General features: G+C 38.4%; 1 protein-coding gene across 1 annotated transcript in view; it reads right to left on the minus strand.

Annotated features, from left to right (window-relative positions):
* The window catches only part of COL9A1 (collagen type IX alpha 1 chain), a gene marked incomplete at its 3' end in the record, with an annotated part of 62,903 nt that overhangs the window by 16,756 nt on the left and 34,948 nt on the right, over positions 1 to 11,199 (minus strand). Inside the window, exons 10-14 of the mRNA XM_029285953.1 lie at positions 6,011 to 6,064; positions 4,851 to 4,904; positions 3,244 to 3,300; positions 1,587 to 1,640; positions 1,006 to 1,059 (exon numbers count right to left, since the gene is read on the minus strand). Coding sequence (XP_029141786.1) covers positions 1,006 to 1,059; positions 1,587 to 1,640; positions 3,244 to 3,300; positions 4,851 to 4,904; positions 6,011 to 6,064 — 273 coding nt within the window. The remainder of the gene's footprint in view (positions 1 to 1,005; positions 1,060 to 1,586; positions 1,641 to 3,243; positions 3,301 to 4,850; positions 4,905 to 6,010; positions 6,065 to 11,199) is intronic.

The following is an 11,199-nucleotide window of genomic DNA, read 5'->3' on the forward strand; positions in this document are numbered from 1 at the left end:
GACGGTTGCAGGTTCCTGGAGGTCACACGATCCCCTTTTGCAATCTTCTGACAAGCAAAATCAGTGGGGAAGCCAGCTTCACTTAACAATCCTATTACCAACTTAACAACTGCAGTGCCTCACTTAACAACTGTGGCAAGAAAGATCGTAAAATGGGGTAAAACCAATGGTGGGATTCAGCCAGTTCGGCAGAAACAATAGCTAATTTTTTGTTGCTCAGGACCAGAATGGACTTCTGGAAGCGACATCCACCCAGAGAACCGGTTGTTCACATATTTGAATCCCACCACTGGGTAAAACTCACTTAACCTCTGTCCTGCTTAGCGATGGAAATTTTGGGCTCAGTTGAGGTCGTAAGTTGAGGACTACCTGTATAGGAAGAAGACTGGGGTTCAGGCATCCTACTTCTCATATCATCCAGCTGTCAGTTTCCTTATTCCTATTGTGAATGGCCTTCCCATTTATTGTTATCTTTTCGATCTGGTACAAGACAGATAATAAATTAAGCAATTGGTTTCAACACGGAATGTGCAGAAGAAAAATCCAGGTAATTCTGGTTTCAATTAGTACTGAACCCAGGAGAAAAATGACTCACATTAGTTTGATCATGATAATAGTCATGACAACATAGTTGGATCAGGAACTTATAGTGATAAGAGGTAGATGCAGTGGTGGGATTCAGCCGGTTCACACCGGCTAGGCAGAACTGATAGCTAAAATTTACTGACTTCGGAGAACCAGCTAAATGCTTCTGGAAGTTCAGTCTAGGCCTCAGAGGCCTGGAGGAGGCCTCCCAGGCCTAAAATGGCCCACCGGAATTGCATGGATGCCACTTCTGGAAGTCCGTTCTAGGCCTTAGAAGCCCAGGCCTGCATCCAATAAGAGAACCGGTTGTTCAGGTATTTGAATCCCACCACTGGGTAGATGGCTATTGGCTTCATTTAGTTCCTTACATCTCAATATGATGAGACATAACTAAAAACTTAAATAAAAGGAAATATTTACTGGAGGCCCCAGATCTCCAATGTCACCTATTCGTCCTTGTTCGCCTTCTTCTCCCTAAAAAATATACATGGCACAAGTTAGTAAATAACACATTCTAAAAATTAGCATATATAATTTATTCTGTTTCCCTCAATATTATGAATTGTGTTATTTATGTATTTCCCATCTATGTAAGCGTGGAGGCGGCACACATTAAATAGGGCTGACTTATTTGAGAAAGACTGTAACCAGGCAATAAAGGAGATGAAAAGCTGAGGGTATACAATATCACACTAAATCATTACTGCTTTCAGCCAGGGTTGACTGAACAAACTATATGCTAAAACATAAACTATAGTTTACAAATCACGAGATTTGTTCGCATGTCATAAAAAGCAAAACAAAACAAAGCACATTATTTTTAGCATTTTCGTGAGTCACAGGCCTATCATTAGCTGTTCTAAGTGCTATGAAAATAATGGAGAAATGCTAAGATTAATTCTAAGAAGATTATTACTATTCCTTTCTTAAATACACACCAAACATTCTTCCTCCATAATCCATCACTGTTCCAGTTGATTTGCATGCAGTAACATTCTTACCTTAAAGCCTTGCTTTCCTGGTTCACCACTCTCACCTTTTGCTCCTTTGTGACCCTAAAATATAAGGCAAATATATTTTCGCTGATGCTAAATATGCCACCAGAAACATTGCCTATTAAAAACAATGGTTGGGATATTTTATCTATGTGAAATCAGTTATTTTCCCAATCTGATGCCCTCCAGATGTCTTGGACCTCAACTCTTAGAATCCATTAACCTGAGATCAGATGTGTAGTGTAACCTAATATAGTTGGAGGATATCAGGTTGGAGAAGTTGGAATTAAAACATATAAATCAGAGTTCTCCAAAATGGTCAGTATCAATCCCCAAGAGTTAACAGAAAAGAATAATAGAATTGAAAGGGACTTTGGAGGTCTTCTAGTCTATCCTTCTGCTCAGGCAGGAAACTCTATACCATTTCAGACAAATGGCTGTCCAGCCTCTTCTTAAAAACTTCCAGCATCCACAACTTCTGGAGACAAGTTGTTCCACTGATTAATTCTGCTAACTGTCAGGAATTTTCTTTTTAGTTCTAGGTTGCTTCTCTCTTTGTTCAGTTTCCACCCATTGTTTCTTGTCTTGCCTTCTGGTGCTTTGGAGAATAGATTGATCCCCCCTCTTCTTTGTGGCAACACCTGAGATATTGGAACATTGCTATCATGTCACCCCTAGTCCTTTTTTTCATTAAACTAGACATACCCAATTCTAGCAACTGTTCCTTATATGTTTTAGCCTTCAGTCCCCTAATCATCTTTGTTGCCCTTCTCTATACTCTTTCAAGAGTCTTAACATCTTTTTTACGTTGTGGTGACCAAAACTGGATGCAGTTAATGGGACCATCCATTGTTGTTATTATGGTTGGTCATACAATCAGCCAAATGTTTAGAATGGATTTGGCATTTTTTATCCACCTTTTGAGTCCTTCCCAAGAACCCAAGATAGGCAGATGTTGTTTGGTGGTGTTAAAGGTATTGTTGCAGGATGTAAGCTGTTCCAAGTAAAAGCTGCCTTTGCAATTGACTAGTGGTGATTTTGTCAATGCCAATAGTGTTCAAGTATGGCTCCAGTTGTTTTGGCATTGTATCCAAGTTGCCTATTATTATTGATACTATCTTTGCTTTCTTTTGCCACAGTCATTCTATTTCTATTTGCAGGCCTTTGTATTTTGTGATTTTCTCCAGTTTTTTCTCTTCAATTTTGCTGTCTCCAGGTACTGCAACTTCCACTGTCCAAATTTTTTTCTTGTCTTTCTTATTGACATTTGTTAAGTCTATGTTATATGGTAGGTGTTTGTTTGAAGCACTTTTTTCATTTTCTATTAGTTTATCTATTTTATGATCCCACCAGTTCTTGCTTGCAGACAAATGGTATTTCTTGCAGATATTCATTGCAGCATGATTGCTACTTTGTCATGCTGCATGTGTAGTCAGTCTATGTGATCTTCATGCAGCAGTTTATTCATAGTACTATCACCTAAACTAGCATTTATTAAAGTGTTAAATGGTTTTCATATAATCAATGTTACTTTCATGTTCCAGTGAAGTTTAACCTTAATTCCAGATTGTTATGGTACTGCTGTAACATCTCTTGAAACTTATCAGCATCCAACCAATATCCAGTCATACCCAGAATGCATCACTCCCATCCCTTCTCCTACCTTCATGCCCGTCATTCCAGCAAATCCTGGATGGCCAGGTGTGCAAGTATTTGGACACTAAAAAAAATGAAGCAATGAATTACATTAATAAGGAGACGTCTGGTGAGAGAAAAGCTGTTTACTAATTTAATATAATTTAATTAGTATGGCTGTCCACTCTGGGCAGTTTACAAAAGTCACATAGAGACAATTCCCATGCCTCCAGTAAAACAATTAAGACCCACATAAACATGCTTTCTGCACAAAACAACTAGATGCCCAATGGTACAAACAGTATAAAAATATGACAGCCTCCAGTATAAAAATATGACAGCCCCCACCCATATAAATTACAACCACATTAACCCCAGACCTGGGAATAGAGCCAGGCCTTAAGGGCTTTCCAGAAACCCAGGAGGGTGGCAATCATCCATAAAAAGGAAGATAAATATCTTACCAGTGGATCTCCACCATGGTGGCTAACTGTTCCCTGAAGTAGATTAGCAAAGTTTAAAATTAGGATAGCCATGAACATTGTCAAGCATTGAGTTGAATTTGAATTAATAAGGCTGATGGTGCAGATCCACAAATGCAGTAAAGGAGCTTTTTATAAGGTCCAGAGTTATCTTCCACCATCAGCAGAAGACCTATTTAAATTCACAGACAGAACCAATATTGAAAAATGTAGGACTTCATTCCCTATATGATTGGATTGTGCCTTTGGAATTTTTTCAGTTCAGGATTGCATTCTCCATTCATACTGGGCTTCTGCCACGTAGAAGAAGCAAGTTTCTAGCTGTTTGTCTTCATATGACATAAATGGGATCATCTATGAACATGGGCAGCCTTCATATATTTGCCCTTTTACTCAGAAGAGACGAATTAGTCCTGAATTAGATCAACTGACACCCTTTGAAAATAAGCCACGGTAACATGTATCTAAAATAGGGCGCAAAGGGTCCACTTGACATGCTATGCTATGCAAAGCTTGGTACTTCCCTCAGGCTGACTAGAGTAGGATTTCTCCATCTGTGGGGCGATGGAAATCCCACAAAAATTAAATGGAATTCCATGAGAGTCTAACAGAGGGGGGGGGGGAGAGCACAGCCAGGATGTCTATAGCAAATAAAGAACAGAAGAAAGACTGGGGCTTGTTAACTGCCATTCAAAAGTCACCCGCTTTCCAAGGCTCTTCGTGGTCATGACAACTCAATGTTTGGCCTCTTGATCAAGAGTTCCTGGAGTTGTAATTTTACTAAGAGGTTCCGCAGCCTAAAATATTTGAAATTTCCTCTTTGAGAATATATGTCAGGCACAAAAGACAAGGTCCACACATGAACGTCCAATTAAACTGATTTATGGCTGCTTATGCCTATGCACAGGAGTATCCTCAACTAATGGGCAGCATGATTTTGGTGCTAGATGAGGGTAACAGAATTGAAGGGGAGGCTGGACTTAGTTCACTTGTGGCTATGTAGAAATTCTAGGCTCATCCCTCTTCTAACTCTGCCCCCAGGTTCTATCATTCCTTTACCCTATAATATCATACAAATTGCTTTAAATGGATTGGGGAAGGAGGACTTACTTTGAAACACTTCTTATTTTCAGTATTACTACTGCAAACTTACCCTCAGCCCTGGCGGTCCCGGCACTCCTGCAGGACCTCTCTTTCCAGGATCACCCTAAACAGTGTCACAACGACATAAAAATAAGCTGTGTATCCAAGTCCCTTAGAAGAAAGGATAGTGAAAATCAAATAATCTCTACATGGGTTACATTAACCACCAAAAATGTTCTAGGACAGAACAAAATTCTGATGGCACAGAATAAGAAAAGAATTGTAAATGACAAGAGCAAAAGAGATTCAAACCATTCATCCCTTTTGTTACTTTTATCTCTCAACTGATATATATGAAGCTGTCTTATTTTTATGTGAAATCCCTTAAATATACACCTTTAATTATTGAAGTGCATAGATAAAGATAGGAAAACCAATAATTCCAAAGAAATGGGTGTTTCAGAATGTGCAGATTAATTTATGAAGTTTTGAAAGACTTCATTTATTACAATCCCCAATAAATAAATATCCCACATCATTTGCACGTGCAGTTATTTGGGAGGAAAAGCTGGACTTAATTGGATTCGCTTTTTAATCTGCACCAGTTGGAATGAGCTGTAAAACCTTTATTATCCATATAAGCAGTCATAGGAATGACTAGTTGTACAGTAATTGTAAAGTAATATTCCCAGATGAGACTTCACCACAAGAGAGAATGTTAATCTATCTAATCTAGTCTGTATTCAATTGAGTTCCAATAAATGCTACTTATAGGAATTAAGAAGAGCTTCTTATGCAATTAAGTAGAATATAACAAACATAATAAGAGCTGTGTAGGCTTAAACCAATGGTCTATTTATTCCACAGAGGACAATAGGCAATGGACTAAAGGTAAAGTATGAATCTTCTCTTAGACATAGTAATATTGGTGACATCCTATTGCAGAGAACTATATCAACAGCAGATTTCCACAATCTGTTGCCCTTTGTGCTGGTTGGACATTCTGGCTACAACTAAACATCTGAAAATTATCAAGTTTGGGATGGCTAATACATATTTACAGCTGGAACAATCCCTCAAAGATAAGACCTAAAGGGCAGGTTCATTTTATTGTGTTCAAGTGTAATCAATGTGTCAAGTCATTCCTCAGGGATGTCTTTCCAAAAAGCATGGTACAAGCTTTAACAAGCAGGCAAATATTAATCAATGATTATGGAACAAAGTACTCACAGGTGGCCCAACTCTTCCCACTTCTCCAGGAAGTCCTCCTATACCAGGAGGACCCTGCATTGGAAAAAAAAAAGATAGAAACTAATTAACTTCTCATAACAGGGATTGGCAACTTTCTTGTAACCAAGGCCTGTACTATATTATGATTACTATTTTTTTAATCTCTCAAGAGCAGCAAAAGATGGGTGCACATAGTAAAGGTTTAAAGGGTTTAAAGAGACAAAATATCTGACGTCTTAGTTCAAGATACCTATTTTGCCCTCCAATTGCCCCAAAATAAGGGGGGGGGAATCTTATCCAACATTTGGGAGTATTGCTTTTTTAAAAGAGTGAAATTGGTGTCTTAATCTTTAGCAAGAGTTAAGGCCCTGCATCATCTCTTTAAAAGTACCCTTCCCAAACATGCAAAAAGCTTGGACCATAAAAACAGTGCTGGGGGTATCCAAAGGCTAACCATCCCCTGCTTTGAAAACTAATCCAGTCCAAGGAATGATTTTTTTTTTCTTAAACAGAAGAGTTTAATAGGCCCCTATTTGAGTCAAAGCAGCATTTCTAGCCGGCGTGATCATTGGTGGGATAAACTGAGGATGAAACATACCAGCCTGTGACAGACAATCCAAAGGTAGAAATAACACAAACAAATATGACCCTCCTTTAAAAATGTAATTTATTTATTTTTTTGGTTTGGCTATGCAATTAATTGTGTATGGCTGATTACATTCTGTTTGAGGGTTGGTTTGGATATGCAGGAATGGTTAAAGGGACCAGACTAGAAACTGAAAGAAAATGATTTTAGTCCTGCTTTAAGGATGAAACCAACTGGGTGATTTTGACCCTGTCACTTTTTCTCAACCCTAACAAGGAAGTAATGGCAAGCCACTTCTTAAACTGTTGCCAAGAAAACTGTGGGGGCTTGTTGAGACAGTCAATGGGTGTGTGCAGACTGTTTCAAAGCACAACAACAACAAATGTACTCACAGGTGGTCCAGGAGTTCCCTTTCCCTAAAATAGAAAAAAACCAAAGTTTTCTAATTATTATTTTTATATATTTAGTTTTCAACTCAGAGCAACTTTAGAAATATTCAGAATGGAAAAAACAAACATCAACATTTTTAACTGGGAACATAAAATATTGTTTTCATCTCTCCAGTTTGTTGAGTTAGCAAAGAATTTCAAGCCGTTTTCATTATCTTTGAGACAGATGTTGAATGTGATCATTTAGAACAGACAAAGCAGTTTTCTTGCTTGATTAATCTATGCTTAAAACTACAATGCAAGTTTCACTGCTCTTGCCACACTATCCTAGAAATGACCGTATTTTTCTACAGGCAAAAATGAGGAGAAAGCTTATTCTGGATTGTTTCAACATTTATTTTCAAGACGCAAAAATCTGTCTTCTTTACCCAAAGGAAGGAGGCTAGACAAGGATTCCGCTATCCAAAGCTTACAAGAAGCTAGAATGGACCCAAGCATTGAAAGCAATGTTGACTTCACAGTCAATGTGAAAGTTCTCCCCTAATCCTTTGTTTGAAATACTGAGAACATTTTCCATGCTTCCATTTTATTTTTTTTTACTGAAGTGAAGCTTTCAACCAGAGGAGCTACAGATGGATATAATTTTTTTTCCATTTCATCCCTAATGGCTCTACAGCCTGAGCCCCATGAACATTGCCATCTTCATAGCAGCACTTTATGAAAACGAAGAGGATCAATTCATTTGCAATCTGCTGCAATTGCTGGTGCTGTTGTATGTCTTTGTAGTATGGTACTCCTCTCGTAAATATTGACCATAATACCCTTCTGAATGATCTGTGAGGGTGCGGATTGGAAGCAGTGATGGTGAACCTATGACACATGTGTCAAAGATGACATGCCACAATGTTTTGGGTGACATGTCAGCATTCACATTTAAGCAATCAGAGAAGAGGGGATTGACTTATTGTCTAAAGCACCAGCAAGTAGGAGAAGAAGCAATGGGTGGAAGCTTGTTAAAGAGAGATCCAATCTAGAACTAAGGTGGAATTTCCTGACAGTAAGACTGATTAATCAATGGAATAACTTGCCTCTTGGAGTTGTGGGTGCTCCATCACTGGATATTTTCAAAAGTAGACTAGATAATCCTTTAACCAGGGTGTTACAAGGTCTCTTGCCTTGGACAGGGGGCCGGACTAGAAGACTTTCAAGGTGCCTTCCAGCCTTATGATTTTATATTCTATTCACCAACACCCAACAACTATTCTCAAAAACACAACCTGTTCTCGTGCAAATTAGAGCTCCTGCAAGAGAATAGAAATTTCACACGGCATCCAGAGGCTCAAAAAAAATCGTGCAAGAACAGGCTGTGCTTTTGCACAGTCCAGGGGCCATAGAAGAACATTTTTCAAAGTTGCTTCAAGAACAAAGGCCTTGTGGAACCCAGAACAGCCTCAGGTAGGTCGCAGGACCCTGTGGACAGAAAAACAATACTGCCTGAAGTAACATGGCAAATTCTGGGGAGCGCTGGGCCATGGGACAGTCACACCATTCCCCAAGGCTACATGCCTTGGGGGACAGCACAAGGCAGCTTTTTTGAGAGGTGCTAGGGCTGAAGTCAAGGCCCAAGAGGTCCGGGAGAGAGAATTATTTCTGTTTTGTCTGAGGGGTATGACATGCCAGCAAAGTCAAATTAGGCTTTTTCTGAATTTTTGACACACCAAGTCCACAAGGTTCACCATCTCCGCTCCACTCCTTCCTGGTGAGGTGGTTCAGGTCACTTTGTGTGCAGAGAGGAATAGTCGTTTGTTCAGTCTGATGAAAGAGCTCATCAGGGTTGAAACTGGAAAAAAATAAATTCTATCCCTCAGTAGCTCCTCTGGGACACATTGGTCCAAAATTTCATTTTAAGAAACAAATTGCAGCATGGGAAAACGGTTTTAATTACTGTCAACAATTAATTAGAAGATATTTCTAATGGAGTTCCTGATGGTATCTCTCCTAAGAGAATGCTAGTTGTGAAATGTCAATGGCACTCTGACCTGGTGTGGGATAGTGATGTATGTCTCCATCACACTGATCACACCAAATTGACAGATTACTCCCCCCAGCAATTTCATGGTGTTAAATAGCATGAGGAGAAAGAGCCAAGCCATGTAGCACTTCATATTGCATTGGTTACCCATTTGCTTCCAGGTTCAATTCAAAGCGCTGATTATCCCCTACGAAGAATTATTTCTCTCTCTTTTGCATAATTTTATTTAAAAAAATTAAAAAGAAGATTAAAAACTAACAAGAGCTAATTAAGAAGCAAAGCAAAGGAAGGAAAAAAATGACAAAAATGCAAAAAAAAATGAAAAATATAGAAAGAAGTAGCTTCCAATTTTTTCCCCCAGCAAATATCTGCAATTTTCAAATTACCTTCTACACTATGATCCCCAAAAAGAAAAGCTCTCTTTTTTTCTATTGTCTTCTTTTTCTAGTCAGCAAAGCCATAAATCATACATCTTCTGCTTCATCCAGAAAATCCATAAAAAGTTTCTAGTCAGCAGTCAATGTGGATGTTGTCTTCTCTCTAATCAAAGAAGTCAGTCTGGCCATCTCTGCAAGTTCCACTGTCTTCAGCAACCATTTATTCATTGTGGGTAGTGCCAGATTACTTTGTATTTACAAAACCACCTCTCCCATGTCAAACCTTGAGTATTCCTTGGAATGCTGAGCATTTCCACCCTACATGAAACGAAGAGGGTGAGTCCTACTGACCTGACTTCTTTGTGGCTGCCTCTATTAACCAGAACACCTTCCTTCCAGAGGTACAGAACATACCTAACATCCTACCCTTTCAAAAGGATTTATACCTTATTCTTCCACTGGGTATTTGGAGACCAATGTGACAGGATTACTTTGAGTGAGTTCATGTGGGGAGGTGGATATTTGCATTTTAGGCTTTTCTTGCTCCTCATATAATCCACTTTGAATCGTGGGAAGTAAGTAGTCTACAAAATATTGTATGAATAAATAAATAAATATACGAATGCTGCATTTGTGCCAAATAACATGACATAATGACCCAGCCAACACCAGGATTTCATGTTGGGAAGCCTACCTTACTTTCATTTTGCCTATGCTTTTTTCACCCATATTGTGCTTTGTAAATTGATTTATACAATGCCATGATATTCTCATTATTATGGCAAAGGTGTGGCTTGTAACTTCATGATGAAGTAGGCTGAGTTAAGCTACCTACCAAGCCCATGCAGTAGAAAAATGCCAAACTTCAAAAACAGTGGTTTTGGTTTTGTTCAACAGAGTTACTGAAACAATCGTTCATAGCTATATTTTAAAGGCCTCCAAGTTATATTTCATCTCCACCAGTTTTATTTTTTTTTCCCTTTTCCAGAGATTCCAATGTAACACAGTTATAAAATTTAAGGTGACCTTCCTCAATTCAGCCTTCTTAAATTGGCAGATATTGCAAATATTCTGGGCAGTTGTTACCACACAATCTATTAGAAAACCAGCCTCTTTGAGAATATTTTCATAAGTCTTTCTAGACCTTTTATCATACTATAATTCACTTTCCTTATAGATAATCACGCTATATTACACTGTATTGTAGATAATAATGCTCTACTGTTCTACTGATACTCCTATCTTCATTTCACAGCCACTTTACGGTGTTCAAATTTATCCATTTAATTTAATGAAGTTTTAATTTAAAAAAAAGAAAGAGCCCACAAACAAAAGTCTATTTATTAGGTGTGTTGGTCTTTCTACCCTCTTTATATATTTCGTTTATCTCCATGCAATGTTTAATTTCTATTGTTTCCTTGTAAGGCACCTGTTACTTAAATGGCTATGATAATAAATAGGTCACAGAACATGAGGAAATGTGGACTTAGCTGTGTCATCTGAGAAGAAAGTTAAAGATGATAAAGGCATAACTATATTCTTAAATGCAAATGGTTGCCATGAGAAAGCTAGAGTGAGATCAGAAGTAAGGTAGGTATATATCTGCAGGTGGGATGTAAAATGTCAAAATATCCGTATGATCAAGCCTGATTTTTTCTACACACATCACATGCCTATTTAAAAGACAGGGATTTAATTTTATTGGAAGGTAACCCTCCCCCTACACCACTAATTCTAACAAAGCTTTTTTCTTTGTAGTTCTCCAACATTTGTTGTTAGATCGCGCAGGCAGTAAGACACGAGTC

This window comes from Protobothrops mucrosquamatus, unplaced genomic scaffold, assembly GCF_001527695.2.
Source record: "Protobothrops mucrosquamatus isolate PMUCROS unplaced genomic scaffold, P.Mucros_1.0 scaffold2596, whole genome shotgun sequence".
Taxonomy (NCBI): domain Eukaryota; kingdom Metazoa; phylum Chordata; class Lepidosauria; order Squamata; family Viperidae; genus Protobothrops; species Protobothrops mucrosquamatus.